General features: G+C 48.8%; 1 protein-coding gene across 3 annotated transcripts; it reads right to left on the reverse strand.

Annotated features, from left to right (window-relative positions):
* Positions 1 to 1461: 1461 nt before the first annotated feature.
* On the reverse strand, positions 1462 to 27948 carry LOC116948358 (potassium channel subfamily K member 2). Of its 3 annotated transcripts, none has more exons than XM_076071478.1 (7): positions 26592 to 27948; positions 24842 to 25972; positions 21680 to 21800; positions 13575 to 13735; positions 13088 to 13274; positions 6833 to 6975; positions 1462 to 5130 (listed from the first exon to the last, which is right to left on the reverse strand). In XM_076071478.1, the coding sequence occupies exons 2-7, from the start codon at positions 25028 to 25030 to the stop codon at positions 4534 to 4536; spliced, it is 1398 nt and encodes a 465-aa protein (XP_075927593.1). In that variant the 5' UTR covers positions 25031 to 25972; positions 26592 to 27948; the 3' UTR covers positions 1462 to 4533. The 3 variants fall into 3 exon arrangements, with proteins under 3 accessions (XP_075927593.1, XP_075927592.1, XP_075927591.1); XM_076071477.1 differs by having other exon boundaries at positions 24842 to 25975; XM_076071476.1 differs by having other exon boundaries at positions 24842 to 26010.
* Between the last annotated feature and the right edge of the window lie 6 nt (positions 27949 to 27954).

Genomic DNA, 27954 nt, shown 5'->3' on the forward strand with positions numbered 1-27954 from the left:
GATCTTGTCAATGATCTCAAGGCAGCTGGGACCATAGTCACCAAGAAAACAATTGGTAACACACTACGCCGTGAAGGACTGAAATCCTGCAGCGCCCGCAAGGTCCCCCTGCTCAAGAAAGCACATATACATGCCCGTCTGAAGTTTGCCAATGAACATCTGAATGATTCAGAGGACAACTGGGTGAAAGTGTTGTGGTCAGATGAGACCAAAATTGAGCTCTTTGGCATCAACTCAACTCGCTGTTTGGAGGAGGATGAATGCTGCCTATGACCCCAAGAACACCATCCCCACCGTCACACATGGAGGTGGAAACATTATGCTTTGGGGGTGTTTTTCTGTAAGGGGACAGGACAACTTCACTGCATCAAAGGGACGATGGACGGGGCCATGTACCGTCAAATCTTGGGTGAGAACCTCCTTCCCTCAGCCAGGGCATTGAAAATGGGTCGTGGATGGATATTCCAGCATGACAATGACCCAAAACACACGGCCAAGGCAACAAAGGAGTGGCTCAAGAAGAAGCACATTAAGGTCCTGGAGTGGCCTAGCCAGTCTCCAGACCTTAATCCCATAGAAAATCTGTGGAGGGAGCTGAAGGTTCGAGTTGCGAGACGTCAGCCTCGAAACCTTAATAACTTGGAGATCTGCAAAGAGGAGTGGGACAAAATCCCTCCTGAGATGTGTGCAAACCTGGTGACCAACTACAAGAAACGTCTGACCTCTGTGATTGCCAACAAGGGTTTTGCCACCAAGTACTAAGTCATGTTTTGCAGAGGGGTCAAATACTTATTTCCCTCGTTAAAATGCAAATCAATTTATTACATTTTTGACATGCGTTTTTCTGGATGTTTTTGTTATTATTCTGTCTCTCACTGTTCAAATAAACCTACCATTAAAATTATAGACTGATCATTTCTTTGTCAGTGTGCAAACGTGCAAAATCAGCAGGGGATCAAGTACTTTTTTCCCTCACTGTATATGCAAAATTAATATAACCAGCGACGTTTAAGGCAATAGCCCTTCTTCATAACATATCAAACGGATCATTTCCACTTCCCAAAACGTTGCTGATCATATTTATCTTCATTAAAGGTCACAACCGTTTTATTGATTAATGTGTTGAGTTGTTTCTAGATTTTAAGCTTTCGTGACTGCAAGGATTCATACTCTTTGGTTTTTTCGGTAAAGTCACGTAGGTAAAATTTTTTCATTGTATTTTATTTTACATACGTGACTTTACCGAAAAAAACAAAGAGTGTGTTGAGTTGTGTTTGTTAAGTGTGCTTATGCACCACTGTCAATAAAGTATCAACAATTATTTCATTTCATGGGCCCTGTCGTTCTTCAAGTTGATTTTTCACTCTTTCTGAATAAAAGGATGATTGAGGCATCATTCCACGAATGAAGGCTCCATGTGTGATGATGACTTTAAAAAAAATCCACCCTTAAAAACCACAGTCTTTTCACATCTGTGCGTTTTAATCACAGCGTCGTAAGATACAATTATTGTACAGCAATATAACATTGCAACAATAACACGAGCAACAATGTACATCAGTTCATTGAAAACAAATTATTTTAAAAAACATTTATGAGCGAATAACAAGAGAGGCTGAATAGTGCAATAACGCGTAGCACTACAGAGGGGGTAGTTCCACATCTCAGGTGACCTCACAGCCGAACGTGCAACATTTATCCTAATACCGTATTCTCCGGATTATAAGATGCTCCGGAAAGTAAGATGCACTCCAAACTTGTGCCCGGTGTCGATAAAGTTACACAGATGTGGTCACACATGGTTGGCTACGTACGGTGCAAAAGAAGTCCATACATACATATGCCCAAATCTGACACAACACCCAAATTTCCTTCATTACACAGGGGCAAAATTGCATATCATCCTCCGGAGAATACAGCAATACATACAGGGTGTCATTCTGAAGGTAGTTTATCAATAGATTTAGATACTGTAGATTATTTAATGGATTAGTCAATGATTCGACACATACACGGAACTGTATGCAGCATTACCAATCCCAGCGTGCTCTAAACATTCGGTTCGTCTGAGTAAGTCTGACAGCACAGTCTCTTTATGAGCACAAAGTGTCCACCGAGAAAGGAATTATGGAATTAGAGTCCGACTTGGTGTATTATACCCGAGTAAAAAGCCACTCCATGATTAGACCAAAGATTGCCCGCATCCATAAAGTGTTCGATACGTATATCCCAATTGGTGTAACTGCCCATGGGTGAAAAGTATCAAGCTACGTCACTTCGGGATCGTTCCACTTTATCATAATTTTCCATAGCATCCATAGGGTACGAATCTTAATGATCTCCCTCCCCTCCGCCTCTTCTCCCCAGATAGAGCACGTAAAAATGTCGATTCTTGAAGAAGAAAACAATCGAGCTTTTGGTATTAATTTGTTTTTATTAAAGCTTAACGTTCGGCTTCACTATTCTCCCTGCTAGCGCAACGCTCGCACACGCATGAAAATGTCGATGGCGTTCAATGATCCCTTCGTGCAAGGTGATATTTATAGAGGATGATGTGCCGGTCGACATGACCCCGTTCCTTCCAAGAACCGCAAACCTTCCAAGCCTCCCGATTGCTGCTGTTCCACCGCTCATACAATCTAACTACAGGATACCTCCTCATATCCGCAACCCTATTTTTCTTATGATTCGTGGATTTTCTCATCCTGATTTCACAGGCCCTGTTCCCCCGGTATGCTCTTCTATTCACCGTGGATAAAAGGTGCTTGAATGGGAAATGCATCCTATTGTCCGAAAATTATCCACGATTCTTTTCCCGGGGATGATAAGGATCCTCAGGGTTCGTGGCCCACATCACTGCGGATCAGAGGAGTTCTCCTCTTGGTAATCTATGGGCACATAATCCGGGTCGCGGATCAAACGTCTGTGTGTGTGTGTGCGTGAAAAATTTACAAAAAAAACACCTTTACGCTCACACTCATTTAAGTGTTTGCTGCTCTTTGCTCGTCGAGGGTCAGTGTCTTGCTGCACACATGAATGCAAGCACGTGAAGAAGTAAACTGATTCCAGTAAGTTCCTCGTTTCACGAGTTTTCACTCAAAGTGTTTTCGGGTATGACGCGGTTCTTCTATTTGGGAACACGTCGCGCATTGGGATCCCAGGATGAAATGCGCGTTGCAAATTTGAATTAGTTATTATTATTATTATCGCGCAATGAGGAATGCGCACCGTTATAACGCGTTTCTGAGCGGCCAACGACGAACTACTTTCTTGAGCTGCGCGGCTGTGGGGTGTGGGAATTCTGGGTATGCACGCGGAATGATGCAGCACGCGGCGTACCCTCAACTCACTTCTTTTGCCCCGCCGTCTTCCTGCGTGTGCGTACATCGCATCTCGCAAACCCCATCTTTTACGGGATTTCTTATGAGGAAATATTCTTTTGTTCCACGTGTCCTTTTGCTTAATGCGGTGATTTTTCAGGAACGCTCATACTGCCGCGTTAAACGGGGAATTTGCGTCCTGTAATGAGCAATAAAAACAGGTGAAGTGTCCTACGTCTTCACCCCTCATTCTACGTCGATAAACAACAATTTTTTTTACAGCCTAACTATCAAATGTTTTGCATTATTTCGTGTTTTTGCCATTATCCAGGCTATCCTCTCCCTCCCATTACCCCAGATAATACTTGGAACAAAGCACCTTACATCGAGCAATGTATTTTGAAACCAATTTGGGAGGCAATTGGGAATGCATCTCTTTTTCAAGGGACAACTGAAAACTGCGACTGAAAACCGCAGTTCCTCCATCATTCACCATCAGCACCCAGCTGACGAACAGGTCCGTGCGGTGCAACGATCACTTCCTAACTTCTTGAAATGAGTAAACAAAGTTTGACCTTCGCAGGAAGGTCAAAACCGAGGCGCAAAACTTGCGCACAGCGGCTGTCCGGAAGGGTTTGAGCACCTCTCGGAAAGGTAGCGGAGCCGCGCTTGGCCGTCGCAGCAAGCACCACGTCGTAATGGGCACCATGCAATGCGCCAGCATGCGTCGCACTCTGCCTCAAAGAGACACCACTCACTCTTAATAAATCACGTCACTCGTACCCATTTTTCCCCACTGGCACGTGCGAGCCGTGGCGGCCGCGGTGCCCTGATTGTACGCGTGGTTTACTGTTCGTCCACCGGTTATTTGGCGTGCCGAGCCGGAATCAAATCGTGACATTTGCTGGCCTCGCAAGACACGAATCTGGCCCGGGCCCAAGCAGGGCCAGAGATAATGACGCATTCATCGCGTGCGACGTCAATCAGTAGGGGCTCAATTGCAGCATCGCCGCGTCATCTACATATCGTCTCGACTCAATAACCGCGTGTAATGACAGTGGCACGGCTCAGCTTCTGCAGTGGAAAACAAACCTGGCCGCTCCCCAGCCAACCCGTGGCCTGGCACGGCCGCGTCGCCTGTTTGGGTGTGCAGTGGAAAATAAGAGGGAGTGAGTGACAGCGAACACACACGCCGCTGTCTACAAAGTACATTTCACACAGCCGTGGCTCTCGGTTCCTTCTCGTCGTCCGCAAAGCCGGCCCTGACCCGCGTCCCCTTCCGGGTGGCCCTCTCGAGCGCCGGGGTCTGCGTTGCGTCGTCCAGGTCCGGCTCGGGAAGCGCGAACGGTGGCTTGCGCACGGGCGACTCTCGCTCCACGGCATCGTTGCCGACGTGAGCCGCCGGGTTCTTAGTCGACGCCTTCCGGCCGAGCGCCTTGGTGAGCATTTTTGCACCGGCGTCGTCCGGCGAGTCTGGACTCTGCCAGCCGGGCCGGAACGCCGGGCCCGTGACAGCTTGGGCCGTGTCGTCCGGCAGGCCGTTCTCATTTGGAAAAGGCGGGTGAGGAGGAGGAGGAGGAGAAGTGGCGCCCTCGCCGCCAAACTGTTCGCCGCCACTGAGCTGATCGGGCTGATCGCCGTCCGCGGCGCCGGCGCCATTCGGCTTGCGCTTGAAGGAGCCCGGCATTCGCTGGCCAGGCAGCGCGGTGCTGGCCGCCTTCAGCTTGTCGTGAATGCCGCCCGTGAAGCGGCTTCCCGACTCCTTGAAATCGGCCGTCCACTGGGAGGCATGCGCCGTGATGCCGCCCATCTGCGCAGGGATGACAGGAAACCCGAGGAACACAGGGAGTTGGTGGGGGGTGGGGCGGCACGACCAACGGATTCACCGAGAGGACCGCTACTCGCGGAAATTTCAGTTCACTCTCTGAAACTTTACAGCTTATGTTGAAAGTGGTTATGCATATCTGTTCTGTCTGTCGGAGGAAAGAATATCAAAAATGAATGAAAATTTTGAAGGAAGTTGTCTTTTCATTAGGACCTTACCCTATTGACAATTGGGTTGCCCAAAACCAGAAAAAAGGGCCTATTTGATAAAAAATGTTTAACGTATTTTGTCCTGCCAGCTACCGATAACATAATCCACGCGTAAATACAAATTTTTCCTAACCTTTTAGAATAAGAGCCATTCGGTGGAGCGGTGGTTAGCGACCGGAGTACAACTCTCGGTCACGGCTAACATCAGTATTGACTGATATGGCTTTCCAACCTCCACGGCCGACACACCATGGGGTGACGTTCATGCAGCATCTGACTGATAGGGCGAAATGGTGGTGAGATGTTAACTACCTCACCCGGTATACAGGAGGTCGTGGGTTCAATGCCGACCCTAAAGCCTGTACATTTGCTGGTCGCGTGGATTTTTCTCCTGTTTTTCCTTCCACATTTGGAATCAACGCGTGATTGGAGTATTTTGGCTGCTATAAATTTCCACGTGGTAAGCCACCTCGTTGAGTTGTTATTTGTGGCCAGGTCACGCCTGAACAAGAGCTACATAACTCAGTGGGCCTTACCTGGTAAAATAAATTTTAAATATGCAATAGCTTACCGTGTTAAAGGACTGTACAGAGCCATTTATTCGATGAAACAATACTCGGGAAAAAAAAGAGATTTGTATGGCTAGCAATGTATATGTCAGTTTAACACGTAGGCTTTCACGACCAATATCTTGCTCCAAATGCGGTAATGCCCACGCAGCACGCAAACAACCGTCGCACACAGCAGAGTCAAGACACCGATGCCAGTGCAGCGAGCAAGGTCAATAATTACCTCCCCCACCCCCCACCCCGGGGGGAGAGATATTTGCACTGCCCTGCCCCTCTCACCAAAAGAGCAGCTTTGATGTTGCGAATGCACAAGGACCGAAAATATATTGGGGCGTCACGCCACTCGGCCAGGGCACTCGGTCTGCGAAATGCCTGCACGCGTTCTCGCTGACACGAGGCAGCGTGGCAGGCCGCTGGTCTGTGTGAGCCAGTCGTGAATTTACAGCGGCGCACCACTTAGGGTGATTGCTTTGCTGCAGACGGGAGTGTCAGAAAAAATCTTGTATTTTTGGAAATGTTTAATATTTATAAGACGTGATGGTAGAATACTGGTGGGGGGGAGGGGGGAAAATGTAATACTGTGGTCATGCTGTATATGAATAACCTCGTTAAGTAATGGGTTTTGTAAATATAAACTCTATGTAGTTTTTTTTGTTACAAAAATACAATGCACGATCGATTTAATTTTGCTAAAAATTTGGGGTGTGACGGTACGTAACCCCCCCCCCAACACCACCCCTTGGCGAATCCATGACTATTCAGAGTCCGCGATTTCGACTCGCGCGCATTGTTCGTCTTTCACAGCGGTGGGGAATGCAGCGGCCTCTAGCGTCTGCAGGGGTTCACCCCGAATGGAGGACGGGTGTGCGGAGAATGTGGAACGGGGTGGAGGGGGGCCCGCACACGAACCTCGTTGCGCGTCTTCTCCGACAGCTTGCGCAGCCAGTCCCCGATCATGCTGAGGATAGCGGCAAAGTAGGCCATGCCCAGGAGGATCCAGAACCACACGAGCGGCTTGTACCACTCGCGGTACACGATGTCGCGGTTGCCGCCTGTCGTCGCAAGCGCAGCGTGGACGGCGGCACAATAGCACGGGTCAGAGTCAGTCCCGTCTCAACGCTGCTGCGTTCTCACGGCCCCTTTATAATGTCGGAACGCGAACCGTGCCGGGCCGGCACAGCTTGTTTCCAGTCGCAACGTACGTACGTGTGCGTGTACAGTGAGGGAAAAAAGTATTTGATCCCCTGCTGATTTTGTACGTTTGCACACTGACAAAGAAATGATCAGTCTATAATTTTAATGGTAGGTTTATTTGAACAGTGAGAGACAGAATAACAACAACAAAATCCAGAAAAACGCATGTCAAAAATGTTATAAATGGATTTGCATTTTAATGAGGGAAATAAGTATTTGACCCCTCTGCAAAACATGACTTAGTACTTGGTGGTAAAACCCTTGTTGGCAATCACAGAGGTCAGACGTTTCTTGTAGTTGGCCACCAGGTTTGCACACATCTCAGGAGGGATTTTTTTCCCACTCCTCTTTGCAGATCTTCTCCAGGTTATTAAGGTTTTGAGGCTGACGTTTGGCAACTCGAACTTTCAGCTCCCTCCACAGATTTTCTATTGAATTAAGGTCTGGAGACTGGCTAGGCCACTCCAGGACCTTAATGTGCTTCTTCTTGAGCCACTCCTTTGTTGCCTTGGCCGTGTGTTTTGGGTCATTGTCATGCTGGAATACCCATCCACGACCCATTTTCAATGCCCTGGCTGAGGTAAGGAGGTTCTCACCCAAGATTTGACGGTACATGGCCCCGTCCATCGTCCCTTTGATGCGGTGAAGTTGTCCTGTCCCCTTAGCAGAAAAACACCCCTAAAGCAAAACGTTTCCACCTCCATGTGTGACGGTGGGGATGGTGTTCTTGGGGTTATAGGCAGCATTCCTCCTCCTCCAAACACGGCGAGTTGAGTTGATGCCAAAGAGCTCCATTTTGGTCTCATCTGACCACAACACTTTCACCCAGTTGTCCTCTGAATCATTCAGATGTTCATTGGCAAACCTCAGACGGGCATGTATATGTGCTTTCTTGAGCAGGGGGACCTTGCGGGCACTGCAGGATTTCAGTCCTTCACGGCGTAGTGTGTTACCAATTGTTTCCTTGGTGACTATGGTCCCAGCTGCCTTGAGATCATTGACAAGATCCCCCCGTGTAGTTCTGGGCTGATTCCTCACCGTTCTCATGATCATTGCAACTCCACGAGGTGAGATCTTGCATGGAGCCCCAGGCCGAGGGAGATTGACAGTTCTTTTGTGTTTCTTCCAACTGTTGTCACCTTCTCACCAAGCTGCTTGGCAATGGTCTTGTAGCCCATTCCAGCCTTGTGTAGGTCTACAATCTTGTACCTGACATCCTTGGAGAGCTCTTTGTTCTTGGCCATGGTGGAGAGTTTGGAATCTGATTGATTGATTGCTTCCATGGACAAGTGTCTTCTATACAGGTAACAAGCTGAGATTGGGAGCACTCCCTTTAAGAGTGTGCTCCTAATCTCAGCTCGTTACCTGTAAAAAAGACACCTGGGAGCCAGAAATCTTTCTGATTGAGAGGGGGTCAAATACTTATTTCCCTCATTAAAATGCAAATCAATTTATAAAATTTTTGACATGCGTTTTTCTGGATTTTGTTGTTGTTATTCTGTCTCTCACTGTTCAAATAAACCTACCATGAAAATTATAGACTGATCATTTCTTTGTCAGTGGCCAAACGTACAAAATCAGCAGGGGATCAAATACTTTTTTCCCTCACTGTATGTACGTTGAACTTCTTTCGCACCGTACGTAGCCAACTGTGCTAATCGTAGGTGTGGGGGCGAAGGACAACAAATTAAACGCAAAAATCAGTTGTAAAGAAATTAGTTTTCAATCTGGATGATGTACAAGTGCATAGCTCCGGTGACTTCCTAATATCGCAAGGAAAAGCGTTGCAGACGGCCTCAGAAGTGCACCTGAAAGCACGCGATGCGAAGTATGCTCCTTGACGAGATAAGCAAGGCATCGTGGTTCATGTGCGGCAAGCACTCTGTGTGTAATGAGTGCGGAAGAGCCGCTAGACTCTTCAATTGTTGGCCGCTATCCCTGACTTAATATCGTTGCACACTGGACGTGCCTGATGATTGCTCAACACATCCCTGTGATGTGGCGGCTACCGATTCGATTTAAGACATGCACGTGCCCGCCTTTTCCGGGCAAGCCAGGGTTTGGCACCTCAATGCCCACAGAAAGGGAGCCTCGCAAATTTTGCGTGATCGACCAACCCTCGCCTCCGCGGTGCTGGATCTCGGGCGTGCGCCGACACTGCCCGTTGTGACGATTCAACGTCCTTGTGCAGTGGGCCGGCATTCATTGCCGTGCGATCCTCGATGTACTGAGAGGTTAGAGGCCACCTGCTGACCTGCAGCAAAACCCCGGTTTTTGCTTTGAACCCGGGCCACCGTCAGCAATGGAGGCAACGTTGTTTCACGTGCCTCAACGCTGTTCTGTTTGACGCGGTGGTCAAACACGGGGTGGCACAGTACGCCGCGGCCTCGCCTCCGGGCAGAGGGAGACGCGCACGCGAGGAAGGTGAAGCTATCGCTTTCACGCGTTTGCTCTACTGGAGCGGCTGGGGAGGGTGGGGCGAGGGGCGAGGAAGTGGCCCGAGACTGAGATGCTAAGAACATGGGCTGCATCATGCTCGTGTCGTATTGCACCAGATATCCACCTTTCTCGTGCCCGTTTTTTTTTTGTTGTTGTTGCCGTTACTTACCCACGCGGCAAGATGTACCACTTAAGCGGGCCCGTATCGATTTAAAAATGGATAGCTGTGTTATTGTTGTGTCTTTTGCGGAGTCTTAAATCTGGTTTACACTGCAGTGCTCTCCGCGCGACGTCAGCACGCGGTGGGGCGGGGGGGGGGGTTCATCGGCTGAAGGAGCGATCAGCACTCCCTCCTTCCCCACTGCCCCGTAGATGCCTTTACAATTGTATGGAACGCTCATTTAAATTACTTAAATCACTCAAGAGACCGACAAGGGGGTTGGGGGTGGGGGAGGAATTGGAATCGGCCAACCTGCCTGATCCTCAAGCCGGCACCTGAAACCACTGATGGTTTTTAATTGTCCGTCAGATAAACAAATAAAGAAATGCTAACAAATGGTAATTAATCCAAATGCATTTCTGCTTGGTATGATGGCGAATAATGCTGCACTGGAATACGTTCTGAAATAAGTGGATAATACCACCAGACCGCCAATGCGATATACTCGTAATTTAAAAATGGATGAGACTCGATTTCAGACTTCAAATATAGACAAGCCTCTGTTTGATGGGCGACCACCATGCATAACAGGTGTTATAGGTTGCAGGGTCTATGTTGTGAGCAGAGGAGGGTAGTGCAGCAAATGTAATCGTTGTACTCGACCTTAAATGCTGCACTTCTATGCTTTACACCTTCACCAACCTGCACTGACCAAGCATGGTGAAGTATGGCAAAATAACCCCCCATGACCCGATCCGTGTGGGGAGGCCCTCATCCAGCAGTGGATTGTCCAACGAGGCTGTGCGTGTACACGCATGCACAGTTCAACAGCATATTTAATTCCTGTTTTATAATCTGGCTTGGCTCGGGAAGCCACGGGCAATCCCATCAATTCCTAAAAATCCCCGAGGAATTTCACTCCGGCTCGTAGCGCTTCGGGGCCTTCCTACAGTGAGGGAAAAAAGTATTTGATCCCCTGCTGATTTTGTACGTTTGCCCACTGACAAATAAATGACCAGTCTATAATTTTAATGGTAGGTTTATTTGAACAGTGAGAGACAGAATAACAACAACAAAATCCAGAAAAACGCATGTCAAAAATTGTATAAATTGATTTGCATTTTAATGAGGGAAATAAGTATTTGACCCCCTCTCAATCTGAAAGATTTCTGGCTCCCAGGTGTCTTTTATACAGATAACGAGCTGAGATTAGGAGCACACTCTTAAAGGGAGTGCTCCTAATCTCAGCTTGTTACCTATATAAAAGACACCTGTCCACAGAAGCAATCAATCAGATTCCAAACTCTCCACCATGGCCAAGACCAAAGAGCTCTCCAAGGATGTCAGGGACAAGATTGTAGACCTACACAATTCTGGAATGTGCTACAAGACCATTGCCAAGCAGCTTGGTGAGAAGGTGACAACAGTTGGTGCGATTATTCGCAAATGGAAGAAACACAAAAGAACTGTCAATCTCCCTCGGCTTGGGGCTCCATGCAAAATCTCACCTCATGGAGTTGCAATGATCATGAGAACGGTGAGGAATCAGCGCAGAACTACACGGGAGGATATTGTCAATAATCTCAAGGCAGCTGGGACCATAGCCACCAAGAAAACAATTGGTAACACACTATGCCGTGAAGGACTGAAATCCTGCAGTGCCCGCAAGGTCCCCCTGCTGAAGTAAGCACATATACATGCCCGTCTGAAGTTTGCCAATGAACATCTAAATGATTCAGAGGACAACTGGGTGAAAGTGTTGTGGTCACATGAGACCAAAATGGAGCTCTTTGGCATCAACTCAACTCGCCGTGTTTGGAGGAGGAGGAATGCTGCCTATGACCCCAAGAACACCATCCCCACCGTCAAACATGGAGGTGGAAACATTATGCTTTGGGGGTGTTTTTCTGCTAAGGGGACAGGACAACTTCACCGCATCAAAGGGACGATGGACGGGGCCATGTACCGTCAAATCTTGGGTGAGAACCTCCTTCCCTCAGCCAGGGCATTGAAAATGGGTCGTGGATGGGTATTCCAGCATGACAATGACCCAAAACACACGGCCAAGGCAACAAAGGAGTGGCTCAAGAAGAAGCACATTAAGGTCCTGGAGTGGCCTAGCCAGTCTCCAGACCTTAATCCCATAGAACATCTGTGAATGGAGCTGAAGGTTCGAGTTGCCAAACGTCAGCCTCGAAACCTTAATGACTTGGAGAAGATCTGCAAAGAGGAGTGGGACAAAATCCCTCCTGAGATGTGTGCAAACCTGGTGGCCAACTACAAGAAACGTCTGACCTCTGTGATTGCCAACAAGGGTTTTGCCACCAAGGACTAAGTCATGTTTTGCAGGGGGGTCAAATACTTATTTCCCTCATTAAAATGCAAATAAATTTATAACATTTTTGACATGCGTTTTTATGGATTTTTGTTGTTGTTATTCTGTCTCTCACTTTTCAAATAAACCTACCATTAAAATTATAGACTGATCATTTCTTTGTCAGTGGGCAAACGTACAAAATCAGCAGGGGAACAAATACTTTTTTCCCTCACTGTAACTGAATTCTGAAAAGCACCGAGCAAAGATAAAAGAGCTGTCTCGACGTGACAGAGACACTTGCCCAAAACGCGCTAATTGCGCAAGACGCCGCCCTTATTTCACCCGAAACAGGAGGGCATTACATTTGTATCCTATTCGCGAAGTGAAAAATCTACGCTTTGCTCTGCGATGCGTTTTCGTTTAGTTACACGTGTTGGTTGTCACGATGTGGGACGTTTCGCTCCGAGTGCATTAAGATTAATCGTGCCGTCCCACGAAGACGTTCGTTGAGATTAATTGAAATGCACACTCCCTTTCTCTACGTGCCACGTCCTTTCTCAAAGACGCCGGCGATCGTGGCCTTCCATTTAGCTGTGCCCATGATATTACTCAAGAACCATGCATCAGATACTCCCAGTTGCATGCAGCTGGGGGACAGAACAATGATGAAACTAGATGCCGGCCGACCACGGGAGCAGGCAGGGTTTGGGGAAGGTTTCTCTACAATCGGCCACGTGCAGACTGTTGATCAGATCCTGGACCTTTGCAATGAATTTCAAATACCATTGTGAATGTGTTCAAATTATACTCAATGAAATGCACAGACATGCATTTATCTATCTTTGGCACAAGACAATTTGGAGACCGTACGTGATTTTGAGTTTCTCGCTTCTGGGTCCGATAGGTCAAGGACGGGGGGGGGGGGGGGGGTTAAATCTGGTGCCTACGTTATGCAGGGTTACCACGGCTACGATCCACGTGCCGTCCCACGGAGGCCTTCCAGCGGGGCCCCGGTGAGCGTTCGGTGAGGAGCAAAATCCCTCCGCGTTCTCACCTGCCACGTAGTCTCCAAAACCGATGGTGGTGAGCGTGATGACCACGAAGTAGATGGCCTCCAGCGGCGTCCACAGCTCGATGTGCATGAAAATGATGGTGGGCAGCACCACGAAGAGGCCGCAGCCCATCATGATGAAGATGATCGTGGAGATCACCCGGATCCACGTGGCGCTCACGTGCCACTTCTGGAGGCCGGCGAACAAATGCCCACGCGTGCACGCACGGGCCGAGAATACGAGAGGGTACAATTAGAACAAAAAGTATTATTGTTTATTAGTGTAACGCTTGACCGGTTACTCCCGGTTCGAGGAAAACGGTCATCTGTGAAAACTACTGGACATCTGTGAAAAAGAGCTTTATAGCTCATCGGATTCCTCCAGTATAAATAAACATTATGATTCAAGGAAGTCGGGAAGGCCCTTGTTATGGGTGGGGGGGGTAGGGGGGGACGTTATGGAGGAGCGTCACAGCAGGAGGGGGCTCACCATGAAGACCTTCTCGACGCGACCGATGGCCTTGCCGAAGATAGTCCCCAGCTGGTCGCCAACACCCGCGAGGAGGAAGCCGAAGATGGGGATGCCCACGAGCGCGTACGCCGTGCAGAAGATGCGGCCCCAGTCCGTGCTGGGCGAGACGTTGCCGTAGCCTGACGACGACACAGAGGGACGCGAACACGCGGCGGGCAATCGTAAATCATCGATCGTGACCGTCGTCAACCGTCGTCATTATTTTTTGTCGCCCTCAAATCGTCAGCGTCATCATTGCCGACAATGGATCAAGTATCGAGTGTATGCGTGTAGAACTTCTTTCGCACCGGAGGTGCGGAGTGTGCAGGTGGTGTAACTATACTGGGGCCCACGGGTTGGAGGGGTCCAGGTGCCAGGCTACGTTGATGGCTCGGGGGCCCTGGCAGTTCCAGCTTTAGGCGTAGGCAACATAGGAAATTGGTCTTGGGTGCTGGCAGACTCGGGAGGGGCGCCAATGTCAAGTTCTTTAGTCTTGGAGGGGGGGGCGAATGGCACCGGGGGTGTCATGTGATCTGCTCACGTGACACCAAGGCACCTCGGCCTGTATCGGTCGGAGCGCGCGCAGTGATGGGACACGAGGGGCCCCATTGCATTCCTTGCACCAGTGACCCAAGCTACGCCAGTGACTGCTACAACCCTCTCGTCCACTACGGCCTCACCAAATCCCTCACGAATCCACAACGATTCAAAACGCTGCCGCCAGATTTCTCATCCGCGCCAGCAAAGGTGGTGAGCAAGTCACCCCCAACACCGCACTCCGATCCCTCCACCGGCTCCCGATCCAATCCCCAGATCAACTTGAGGACTTCGTTCACCATCTCGAAGATCCTCCGTTGTTTGGCGAGAGGGCACTGAGACCATCAACTCGCTCCGCTTGGCAACCTGGTTTAACCAAGGGCGGTCGAACCCCAAATTTAAACCCAAGATCTCGACGGTGCCATTGCCGGCACACACTGGTATCTAAATCCACCCAATCACCGCAGCAGGAGGCCCCCATAAGCCAGGGGACAGTGAGTGAACACATGGACAGACTGGTCACTCGCAGCTGTGTGGCTGTCAGCTTTAAAGGAGCACGCGGACATTTGAAGCTGAAAGGGCAGAGGTCTGCGAGCAGGGGTCAGGGGGCACATGCGCCTGAAAGGGAGAAATATTTTCGCCGAAGCCCAAACAGTCTCGGGCACCTTGAGCCACCCCGGTGCCATCTGGCAATGAGTGTGAATGTGCCCCATATTTCTAATATATATAAAAATAGAGCGGTAGAGACACACCGATCGCCAGGGGTGGGTGTCGGCCGTGTAACTTTGTGATGCCGCCGTGGAGTTTGGCTCCAGTCTGTGCGAAGTAACATCACCGTCTTGTCAAGACGGGGTCACGCCGGTGCTTGCCACTTCACGACAAGGTGTGAAAAATTAATCCTGAGATTTCTAAAAGAGAAGAAGTATAAATGTGTGCAAGCGCCCAAGGAATTCCGTTTTATTACACACATATATATAAAAAAGGGAAATATCTTGTTCACGAAAGACAGTCATCGTTTGTGCTCGCGACTTGGATATGCGCTCGAAAAAGTGTAGCTTGTTTGCCAGCTGCGTGTCGCTTTACTCTGCGAATGAAAAATAAAGATTAAGATTTATTTTTGAAATCCTTAAATATAGTCGTAACAGCTGCACACTGCCGCTCGTATATAAATTCAGAATGTCACAGTCGGAGGAATGATAAACACATCTGCGGCGTGTTCTGCATACATGCGGAGCAATCAGCGTTTAGTTATGGCATTAAAGACGAGCAGTATTACAGATGTACAGAGTGACCCATTTACGTATACCCTGTAGTCAGAATATGCCAGGATTATGATGGTACACGCCATACTGGCGCTACTCAGAACACCACACACATGAACCGTATTCTATTATTACGCTACGATGTTTCCGCAGAGAGGAAATTAACTTACAGATACGGGCCTCATTCCGGCGCTTCTACGATTCCATGTGGAGCGTTGTGAATACCCCCACGTGCTAAATCGGTTGAACCTGGGTCCTCGTGCCGTAACGCGTGGTTGTTACGGGAGGAGACGTTTGTCTATTGATTTTTTGGTCGGAGGTGGAACAATCGCATTGCCCCAGCATTCGCCTCTGGATCTTTTCCCTTGTAAGGGCCACATCAAAGACCTTGTGTGTGTGTGCGTGCTGCGATAGTTTGGCGGTTAGCGCTACGCTGCGCTACGAACCCGGCCACCCGTGTTCAATTCCCGCTCACGGCCAACACCAGCGATGGTTATCTGAACCGGTCCTGGGCCTCCCCAAGGTCGACTCAGCCTAAAATGAGTACCTGGTGTGTGGTGTGTAAACATTGCCACTGGGGAGACAAAGGTGTTGGCCACCCACCCCCTCGTGAGCCATGCCGGCCTTCATAGGTGCTACCCGCTAACAGCACTTGCCCCAACAGTGTGTTAAAACTACACTGGGGGGTCTTTGTCTTTGTGTGTGTGTGTGCCGCAAGATATCGGTGACCTCGGCGTAAGTGTCATCATCACGGGAGGCTTGTAAAGCAATTCACAGTGGCTACGTTGGACAAAGTACATCCGGCGGGAGTTAAAAACATATATAGTAATTTACGTTGTTATTGAGATCGGTGGGCGATGTGTCGATGCTTTTAAATAAAATGTTATTCTCCCCATATGTACAGGACTGTGGAAATTTCTCCAGATTATTTTAGTGGGGCATCTACAAACGGATCGCGCTGTACCATTGCGATGGTGTGTTGCGATCTGAAGGGTGCACAGTGACATACCTGTCAACCCCTTATCAGTGCCCTACCTTATTACAGGCCAATTCAGACCTCATTGGTCACCCAGTGCCCCTTATAAATCTCAACGTTCATCCTACAAAGTCCCATCACAAGGGAGAAACACAAACAAATAGACAAAAAAAATTAAGAAAATTGCCCGTATTGGAACGGCTGCACACCGTACGGACCTAAAAACTCAATTTCCCTGCACAGGAATACGGGTGAACCGGATGGGTTGACAGCGAAGCAGTCGCCACGAATCATCGTCCGTCATCTCCGACGAATGCCGGGCCCACCATTATCATCATTATCATCGGTACGGGGTAACTCGAGCAACGTGAACCGCGGGCATCTTTCGCCGTGCTCGGCCGACAGCGCGGGCACTGCTAAAAGCGTTCCGCCGCGCGTCACTTCCACGTGACCATTCGTGCATTTAATTGTGGGTGCCATGGGGGTCCAGCTCGCGGTCCGGACGCTGGTGCTATCCGTTTGATTTATGAGCTTTGCGCAGGGAGCAAGGGGATCACGAGCGAGCGGTGGTTTACGTGGCGAGCTCTTGGCTGGCCATCGAAGAAAGACGGTCGTCACCGCATCGCGCACCTTCAGACGCGCGACTGCGATATCAGGAAGCCACTGGAGCTGTGTACTTTTAAATGTGGATTTAAAACTCATTTCCTTGGAAGTGATTGTTGTGTTTCGTTTTGTTGTTCTTTCTCCGCATCGCACCTCCGATGAGCACGGTTGGCTACGTACGGTGCGAAGGAAGTTCAACATACATACCTACAAATCTGGCAACCTGAGTTTGATTCCAGGCGATGGCTAACATCAGCGGTTAGTGATGTCTGAACCAATCCTGAACCTCTCCCTTTTCACTCACCACCACTGGTCAGCATGGTGAAGTATGGTCAAATGACCCCCCACCGCCCCCCCCCCCACCTCGACCAACACAGCATGGGGAGGCCTGCATCTAGCAGTGGATTAGCAAAAAGGGAGGTTAATGTTGCATTTTTCAAGTTTATTTTATTTCACCAGGTGGGGAGAACTCAAGAGACGGATGAGTCGCACTTGCAAGAGTGACCTGGGGCATTGGTCTGCCTGGAGGGGGCGATGATTGCTGTGCATAATTCCAATTAAGTAGTTTAACACTTCGGCTTTCGCGACCAATATTATCCATAATAAAGGGTTTTTTTGGGGTTATATTGCATAAATATAAGTAATGTTTATCATGTAAACAAAACGTGCCAAATTGGTTACTACTTCGGCACACCGGTTGTGTGTTGGAGATTAAACCAACAACGTTGACAATTCGAGTACTGTGGCGTTTCGCTGGTGATTACAAACTGACTCTAATTGAGTGACTTTCAGGTAAATTTCGAATTAGCCTGATTTTAACCTTCATTATCTGTGGGCAATGGGTAACGATTTGTGGTCCGGATGCTGGGCTTCCTCTGTGCATGTGGGAATACGCGTACACACAAATGTCTTTGTACACACACGGGGGAAGCAAATGCTTCTGCAAAACACACCGGATGCAGGCATTGCACTCTCCAGGGTTAAAGCGTAGCTCTAGAAAGCGTAACGTGCTCGTAACGCCTTGTTGGGGAAATGTGTGCATTTACGCAACGTGGCGATGAGATTTAACGTGGAAAAGCAACTCAATGGCTCCACATTATCCGAAAGCCATACACCAGCGAGAGTTTGCAACTGTCATAAATGTCCTCATCTGTGGCCGTGGCACTCAGAAACAATATCTTCCTGTGAGTTTGACAGCGCTTTTCTCCACATCCCTGGAGTTTTGTGCGTTCACAAATACTACCGAACGGATAACCGCCATTGTGTATTTTGTTTTACGTATGAGGATCGATTTCTCCACGGCGTGTGCGAAGAGCAGAACGTAATAATGAAAAGCCACTCGCAAATGCACCTCGAGAGAAAAACATTATTAGTGCATGTTATCTGTTGTGAAATATGGATCGGAAACATGAATGTTAGCAAAGGAAATGTAAAAACAGCTGAAAAGAATCTGGCCACGGTGCCGAGATGGTTAAGTACCCCACGTGGTATACAGGAGGTTGTGGGTTCGATCCCGAACCTAAAGCCTGTGTATCTGAAGTTTGCATTTTCTCCCCGTGGTCCTGTGTTTCTTTTTCTCTCCGGGTCCCCCAGTTTTTCCCTCCACATTTAGAAAAATGCGCTCAGAGTATTTGACTGCTATAAATTTCCGCGCGATAAACCACCTAATTTCAGCTATCATTTGTGGCCAAGCCGCTTATGAAAAAGAGCTACATTTCTCAGCGGGCCTTACCTGGTAAAATAAAAACAGAGAGGTTAATAGTTTAGGTTGAGAAAAGTGCGCAGAGAAGTGTGGAGAAGGGCGTGCTGGCGAGTAAACGAGGAACGTTGAGTCATAGTTGGGCTCACGTTGTTGGTCCAAGGGTTCCAACCACATGCCAAAGTTGACCCACAGTAATAACCAGGGCGGTCGATGGATTCGAACCGCTAACCTCTGCAACGAGCGGCAAATGCACCACTGCTGGGCCACCGCCTCGAACCAGTGACCATGACGTCTAACCAGCAGTGACTGTGACGTCTAACCAGCAGTGACCATGACGTCTAACCAGCAGTGACTGTGACGTCTAACCAGCAGTGACCATGACGTCTAACCAGCAGTGACCATGACGTCTAACCAGCAGTGACCATGACGTCTAACCAGCAGTGACCATGACGTCTAACCAGCAGTGACCATGACGTCTAACCAACAGTGACAATGACGTCTAACCAACAGTGACTATGACGTCTAACCAACAGTGACCATGACGTCTAACCAGCAGTGACCATGACGTCTAACCAGCAGTGACCATGACGTCTAACCAACAGTGACAATGACGTCTAACCAACAGTGACTATGACGTATAACCAGCAGTGACAATGACGTCTAACCAGCAGTGACCATGACGTCTAACCAGCAGTGACCATGACGTCTAACCAACAGTGACAATGACGTCTAACCAACAGTGACTATGACGTCTAACCAGCAGTGACAATGACGTCTAACCAACAGTGACTATGACGTCTAACCAACAGTGACTATGACGTCTAACCAACAGTGACTATGACGTCTAACCAACAGTGACTATGACGTCTAACCAACAGTGACCATGACGTCTAACCAGCAGTGACCATGACGTCTAACCAACAGTGACTATGACGTCTACCAAGCAGTGATCATGACGTCTAACCAACAGTGAACATGACGTATAACCAACAGTGACAATGACGTCTAACCAACAGTGACTATGACGTCTAACCAGCAGTGACTATGACGTCTAACCAACAGTGACCATGACGTCTAACCAACAGTGACAATGACGTCTAACCAACAGTGACCATGACGTCTAACCAACAGTGACTATGACGTCTAACCAGCAGTGACCATGACGTCTAACCAACAGTGACCATGACGTCTAACCAACAGTGACCATGACGTCTAACCAACAGTGACTATGACGTCTAACCAGCAGTGACCATGACGTCTAACCAGCAGTGACTATGACGTCTAACCAACAGTGACAATGACGTCTAACCAACAGTGACAATGACGTCTAACCAACAGTGACCATGACGTCTAACCAACAGTGACTATGACGTCTAACCAGCAGTGACCATGACGTCTAACCAGCAGTGACTATGACGTCTAACCAACAGTGACAATGACGTCTAACCAGCAGTGACTATGACGTCTAACCAACAGTGACCATGACGTCTAACCAACAGTGACAATGACGTCTAACCAGCAGTGACTATGACGTCTAACCAACAGTGACCATGACGTCTAACCAGCAGTGACCATGACGTCTAACCAGCAGTGACCATGACGTCTAACCAACAGTGACAATGACGTCTAACCAGCAGTGACTATGGCGTCTAACCAACAGTGACCATGACGTCTAACCAGCAGTGACCATGACGTCTAACCAGCAGTGACCATGACGTCTAACCAACAGTGACCATGACGTCTAACCAACAGTGACCATGACGTCTAACCAGCAGTGACCATGACGTCTAACCAGCAGTGACTATGACGTCTTACCAGCAGTGACAATGACGTCTAACCAGCAGTGACCATGACGTCTAACCAGCAGTGACCATGACGTCTAACCAGCAGTGACTATGACGTCTAACCAGCAGTGACTATGACGTCTAACCAACAGTGACCATGACGTCTAACCAGCAGTGACTATGACGTCTAACCAGCAGTGACTGTGACGTCTAACCAACAGTGACCATGACGTCTAACCAGCAGTGACCATGACGTCTAACCAACAGTGACCATGACGTCTAACCAACAGTGACCATGACGTCTAACCAACAGTGACTATGACGTCTAACCAGCAGTGACTATGACGTCTAACCAACAGTGACCATGACGTCTAACCAGCAGTGACCATGACGTCTAACCAACAGTGACTATGACGTCTAACCAGCAGTGACTATGACGTCTAACCAGCAGTGACCATGACGTCTAACCAGCAGTGACCATGACGTCTAACCAGCAGTGACTATGACGTCTAACCAGCAGTGACTATGACGTCTAACCAGCAGTGACCATGACGTCTAACCAGCAGTGACCATGACGTCTAACCAACAGTGACTATGACGTCTAACCAGCAGTGACTATGACGTCTAACCAACAGTGACTATGACGTCTAACCAACAGTGACCATGACGTCTAACCAGCAGTGACTGTGACGTCTAACCAGCAGTGACCATGACGTCTAACCAGCAGTGACCATGACGTCTAACCAACAGTGACTATGACGTCTAACCAGCAGTGACCATGACGTCTAACCAGCAGTGACCATGACGTATAACCAGCAGTGACTATGACGTCTAACCAGCAGTGACTATGACGTCTAACCAGCAGTGACTATGACGTCTAACCAACAGTGACCATGACGTCTAACCAGCAGTGACCATGACGTATAACCAGCAGTGACTATGACGTCTAACCAGCAGTGACTATGACGTCTAACCAGCAGTGACTATGACGTCTAACCAACAGTGACCATGACGTCTAACCAGCAGTGACCATGACGTATAACCAGCAGTGACCATGACGTCTAACCAACAGTGACCATGACGTCTCGAATCACCGGGGCTAAAACGGCCGTGGCGGCCGCTGGGCCGTGTTCAGAAATACTTTGATTTGTGTTGTCGTCATCGTCGTCTTTGAATGTGGAATCGGTGTCTGTGAATGAGGCGTGCCGAGTCGCTTTCACCTATCGTGGTGAGCACCGTCCCGGCGAAGAAGAAGGCGCTTCCTAAATCCCACAGGCTGCTGCTGTGGTTCGTGTTGTTGGCGAGAGGGTCCACCCCGGCACTGATGGCATCTTTCACGTGCTGCGCGTGCGTGTGGCGTGCGCGGACACAAATAGACGCGGATATTAACGCGGATTAATACACAGAAATTCCCGGCGACGCACGCGGAGAAAATGAGCGGCCATAATGACTGACGACCGCCGTAGAGCGAACGTGACACGGTTAATGCGTTCGGGATGAAGATGTCATCACGGCCAAAGCCGCTGATGCCCCCTTCACCCTGCCGTAGAGCGAACGTTGGTGTACGGTGCTATTTCAGGAATATTTTGATGGGTTTTTTTTCCTGGATTTTCTGTTTGCACAGTCACACAATCACTTTAAGATGTTTTCTTGTTCATGTTTTTGTTTGTTGCGGTTGCACCCGATTCAAGAGCCGAATGGCTCACAGGGCTACACCTAATAAATTAACCATGAACTTTGAACCCGGTGACCATGCCTGGATGTAACACTGCCCACCATTAGCTCGAATGCTTCCCATTTCTCTGTAAAAATTTGCAGAAAATCGTCGTCCTCGCCTTCGTGAGAGCGCATCTCCTTGCCTGACTCCCGATTTGTATTTTTGTTTTCTTGATGCAATCTCAACAACACAGCTGCTCCCAATTTAGAAATGGTTTTGATGATATCTAGATATTTTTGGTTTTTATATCAAGGCCTTGGATTGTGAGAGCTAATGAATTGAATCAGTTTCCAGATTGTGGCTCACTTCTCTGCTTGCTCCTTTCTTCACTCTAGCACCCCTCTCTGCTCTCCCCTTTCATTCCAGATATCTTGGCCGGGTCATTCAATTCTTTAGAAGTGCTTTTTGTGTTTAGATTGTTGCCCTCCCCCCGCACCGCCGATAAGCACGGTTGGCTACGTACGGTGCGAAAGAAGTTAAACATACATCCGTAAAGTAATTAAAAAAAACGGACGCTTTTTCTTCCACTATCAAAGTATGAAAAAATAAGAATATGTTTTACCCTTTCTGGCAATAAAACAGGAGGTCTTAAGATGTTCAAACACCAAATAGAAACATACTCTTTGGTTCTTTCGGTAGAGTCACGTAGATAGAAAATTTAGAATTTTGTCACTTTTGAGACAATTTTCTATCTACGTTACTTTACCGAAAGAACCAAAGAGTATGGATTCCTGCAGTCACGAAAGCTTCGAATCAAGACCAAATAGAAACATTTTGCAAGGAATCATGTTCGTATCAGCCACACGTACATGTGGTCTGACACTAGTGAGACTGGGCCCTAATGAAGGCTGTCTCTGGTGTAGGCCAATCAGTTTCAACGACAATGCAATATATAATCAGAGCATGTTTGTTTACATGTTCACCACAACTAGTGTGTGTGTGGTTAATGCGAACTTGATTCCTTGCAAAGGGTATATGTTTGGTGTTTGAACATCTAGACACTCGGTTTTTTTTCGGTAAAGTCACGTAGGTAAAATAAAATAGAACAATTAAATCACGACGTTTCGGAGGCAACACAAGCTTCCGTCTTCAGGTGGAACAGTCACAGTAGTTTTGGATGAGGTCGTGGTGGCAGAATCTCTGCTGTGACTGTTCCACCTGAAGACGGAAGCTTGTGTTGCCTCCGAAACGTCGTGATTTAATTGTTCTATTTCATTTTACCTACGTGACTTTACCGAAACAACAAAAAGTATGAATCCTTGCAGTCACGAAAGCTTCAAATCTAGAATCTAAACACTCGTTTTATTGCCAGAAAGCATCAAACCTATTCTTATTTTTCATACTTACATAAATTCCTTCTGCCCCTCATCCTCCCCTTTCCTAGTGCGGCTCTCCTCCTTCTCTTTCCCTGCTGCTCATCTTCAGCCGTGCCACCCTCTTTGTCCATCTTGGGTACCTTTGTCCCGACATTCCTTAAATTCCCCCCCGTTCCTTGCTCTTTCCACGTCAATTGTATCCCTGCCGCTACTCCCCACTCGCTCGGCGTGCCACGGGTACCACAGCTTTATGAATACAAATTAGTTTTGGATGAGGTCGTGGTGGCAATTACCAAATGTACTTCGCGTTCATATTGACCAAAAGTACGACTCCAGTTACTCGTTGGAGACGGAAAGACTGATTGGACAGTCTTCAGCAGGAGCAAAGATCATTAGCACCTTAGGTGGCCAAACGTTACTGGCAGGCCTAATAATGTATTTTTATGGGCAGTAAACGTTAATGATGTGATAGCCCCATTCATTTGAAAAGTCTGTGGGCGTGTCACGTGATTCACTGCGACTGGCTATATCAATGCAGGAGGGTGGTATTGCAAGTCAAATCAATCCAATCACTCATTTGAATACTAAATGTAATCGTAAGTTGATCCACTGCTGGATGAAGGCCTCCCCGTGCTGTGTTGGTCGTGGGGTTTGTTTGACCATACTTCACCAGTCTCGTTAACGTGCGTTGGGGGAGAGGTGGGGGGGGGGAGCAGGTCTGATTAAAATATCACTCGCCATCGGTGTTAGCCGTGGCCGGGGAGCAAACTCGGTTCGCTGGGTTTTATGATGCACACGACCAGCAACAATGTACCCACTGCTCCATCACGAACCCTTTAACCAAGGAAAGCCTCACGCAGTCTCTCGACTCTTTGTCGGGAGGGTCCCGCTATCCTACATGGCGGATGCTCGGTGGCCAAATCCATCAATGGGTGTTTGGCTTCATGCGCGACGCAACCGAGGGAAGCCGGAGGCCCCCCCCCAACACGTCGCACGCGACCCGGTAACAAACGGAGAGCGCCGCACGGGACAGATTCAATCATCGGTTGCCCCACTGCCATCTCCTGGCCGTCTTGCGGACAACATCCCACAAACGACCCCAGAGAGCTTCTCAGGCAGTCGCCCGTGCAAATACAAACCAGGCTCGCGCTCAGGCGACAGGACCTCACACGGCTTGGCGTGGAGTCGCGTGTACGTTATGTAAGTTGAACTTCTTTCGCACCGTACGCGGCCAACCGTGCTAATCAGGAGGCGCGGGGGAACGGCAACAAAACACAGAACCAATTCCACCTCGTCACCCGCCTCCATCTCCTCATTCATCCACTGCTCCTCCTCCTCGTCCTCCTCACCTGGATGAGGGACATCATCTCGTGCCGGCTCACGCACTCGTGCTTGACGAGGAAGTCCACCCTCTCGGCGTTCATGGACGAGCGTTGGCTCATCTCAAACGGCTGCTCCAGGGCTTGGAAGACCAGAGCGCCTGCCACCAGGTACACCAGCACCACGGCCAGCAACACCAGCACGGCCTGCCACTTCATAGCTCCAGCAACAGCGGTAGCACTAGCAGCGGTAGTAGTAGCAGCGGTAGCACTAGCAGCGGTAGTAGTAGCAGCGGTGGTGGTACTAGCAGCGGTGGTACTAGCAGCAGCAACGGTAGTAGTAGCAGCAGTAGTACTATCAGCGGTAGTACTATCAGCGGTAGTACTATCAGCGGTAGCACTAGCAGCGGTAGTATATCAGCGGTAGTACTGTCAGCGGTAGCACTAGCAGCAGCAGCGGTAGTATATCAGCGGTAGTATATCAGCGGTAGTACTAGCAGCAGTAGTATATCAGCGGTAGCACTAACAGCAGCGGTAGTAGTAGCAGCGGTAGTACAAGCAGCGGTAGCACTAGCAGCAACAGCGGTAGTACTATCAGCAGTAACACTAGCAGCAGCGGTAGTATATCAGCGGTAGTATATCAGCGGTAGTACTAGCAGCAGTAGTATATCAGCGGTAGCACTAACAGCAGCGGTAGTAGTAGCAGCGGTAGTACTAGCAGCGGTAGCACTAGCAGCAGCAGCGGTAGTACTATCAGCAGTAACACTAGCAGCAGCGGTAGTATATCAGCGGCAGCACTAGCAGCAGCGGTAGTACTATCAGCGGTGGTACTAGCAGCAGCAGCGGTAGTAGTAGCAGCAGTAGTACTATCAGCAACGGTAGTACTAGCAGCAGCGGTATTATATCAGCGGTAGTACTATCAGCAGTAGCACTATCAGCGGTAGCACTAGCAGCAGCGGTAGTAGTAGCAGCGGTAGTACTATCAGCAGTAGCTGTAGCACGACCAGCAGCGGTAGCAGCAGGAGCAACTGCTACTGCTGCTGCAGAGGTAGCAGCAGCGGTAGAAGCAGACCAGAGCGCACTGAATGAATGAGCTCAAAGCTCAGCGCTAAAGAGAAGACATACACGTAGAGTGTATGTATGTAGCAGCAGTAGGAACTCCTGCTGCAGTAGCAGTAACAGCAGATGAGTAACGGCAGCTTTAGTGGCAGCAATATGTAGCGGCAGTAACAACAGCGCAGTGGTAATAGCAGCAGCAGTAACAGTGACAGCAGCATTAGCAGTAACAGTGACAGTAGCAGCAGTAGCAGCAGCAGACTCGAGCGCACGTGATGTGTTTAATCAGAATATTTATGTAGACTGGAGGAATCCGATGAGCTATAAAGCTCAGAGCTAAAGGGTAAATATATAACACTTGGATGTCTATGTGTATGGGCATGCAATGTTTTGTCATTTTACTTCAGAATGATATTTGATTATGGAAAGGTAAATCATTACCAAGTACTCTATTGTGCATCCTACATGGAGCCGTGGTTGTATATTTACAAACCGTATTAAAACGTCTTAAATTAACGATACAATTATTTTCTCATCTATTTGAACCGACTGTGTTAAGTTAAAATATACATGGAAAAAAAATCAATTTTGAAAGCAATGAAGAAGAAGAAATGTGTAATAATTAATGTATTACAAACAATACCATACAATGTATAACGGGAGATACAGAGAACACAGATAACGCGTTTAATATTTGTAATTCCACGTGCCCAACGATACTCACATCGCGGCTGCCAACGGTGGGAACGAACAAGTGACGAGACACTCGCTCGCCCAGACGACGGGAATGGTGCTTGGGGCGAGAGGAGGGGTAGGAGTGTGAGAGGAGGGGTAGGCGTGTGAGAGAGAGGGGTAGGAGTGTGAGAGGAGGGGTAGGAGTGTGAGAGGAGGGGTAGGAGTGTGAGAGGAGGGGTAGGCGTGTGAGAGGAGGGGTAGGCGTGTGAGAGGAGGGGTAGGCGTGTGAGAGGTAGGAGTGTGAGAGGAGGGGTAGGCGTGCGAGAGAGAGGGTTCGTCTGGCTGGGTTCTAGACCGAGACGGAGAGAGACACGCGCGGCGCGCTTGCACGGATCGACGAGAAATAATTTTTGCCTCCGGGGAAACTCGACACTTCGTGGCTGTAAGATGGGCCATTTATTTATATATTTACCTACTCACTCTGAACGCACGCGTGGGGTATATTTAACTCATTTAGGCAACGACAGGAACCGTGCACCCGTCTGCAAAGACAAAGCCCCCCCGTGTAGCCTTCACAGGCTGTTGGGGCAAGTGCCGTTTGCGGGCACGGTGCACGAGGGAGTGAGTGTCCAGCACCACGCCCAAACGACTTCGTCTGCCCAGTAGCGATGCTTAACACACCGCATCAGGTACTCATTTGAGACTGAGCCGACCTAGGGGAGGCCCAGGACCGGTTCAGATAATCGTTACTGGTGTTGGCCGTGAGCGGGAATCGAACTGGATGCCGGGTTTGTAGCGCAGCGCGCTAACCGCTACACCACCGCTCCACGTCTGCACACACACACATCCACGTGTGTGTATGTTGAACTTATTTCGCACCGTATGTAGCCAACCGTATTCATCGGCGGTGCGGGGGCAGGACAACAAACTGAACGCAAAAATCAGTTCTAAAGAAATTAATTTGCAATCTAGATTTAAAATTGCATACCTTCAGTGGTTCTGACACAATGTGGGGAGCGGTGGTGCAGTTGTTAGAGCACTGCGCTAAGAATCCGGAAACGCGATTTCGATTCCCACTCGTGATCGATGGCAAAGAATATTTGAACCGGTCCTGTGCTCCTCGCCTAGGTCGACTCAGCCTAAAATGACTACCTGCCCAGAGTTTGCTGAAACGAAGGCTGCTGGTTAATTTAAGGGTGTATGGACTGTCTTTAGGGATATGGATTAAACCGTATTTTATTTTTTATGTGGAGAGACAGAAAGGAGGTAGATTTATTCACGCGTTTTACTAGCGCCACGGATGAGACGTGGCATTCAATGGAACCTTGGTAAATTAATCTCGAAAAAGCTGAGCTATATTAATAGCCATGACTCAATTAGTGAGCCATCGTCATTATTGGCTGTAGGAATCC

The sequence above is a fragment of the Petromyzon marinus genome, chromosome 33 (assembly GCF_048934315.1).
Source record: "Petromyzon marinus isolate PM22_M1 ecotype Great Lakes invasive population chromosome 33, UKy_Petmar_22M1.pri1.0, whole genome shotgun sequence".
Classification (NCBI taxonomy): domain Eukaryota; kingdom Metazoa; phylum Chordata; class Hyperoartia; order Petromyzontiformes; family Petromyzontidae; genus Petromyzon; species Petromyzon marinus.

Excerpts from the sequence above, each read along its gene's own strand:
- LOC116948358 (XM_076071478.1), bottom strand. The coding sequence starts at position 25,030 with ATGAAGTGGCAGGCCGTGCTGGTGTTGCTGGCCGTGGTGCTGGTGTAC. Across the intron at positions 13,275-13,574 it reads GCGTCGAGAAGGTCTTCATG|AAGTGGCACGTGAGCGCCAC; the intron begins GTGAGCCCCCTC and ends GCCGGCCTCCAG. Across the intron at positions 6,976-13,087 it reads TTTTGGAGACTACGTGGCAG|GCGGCAACCGCGACATCGTG; the intron begins GTGAGAACGCGG and ends TTGCGACGACAG.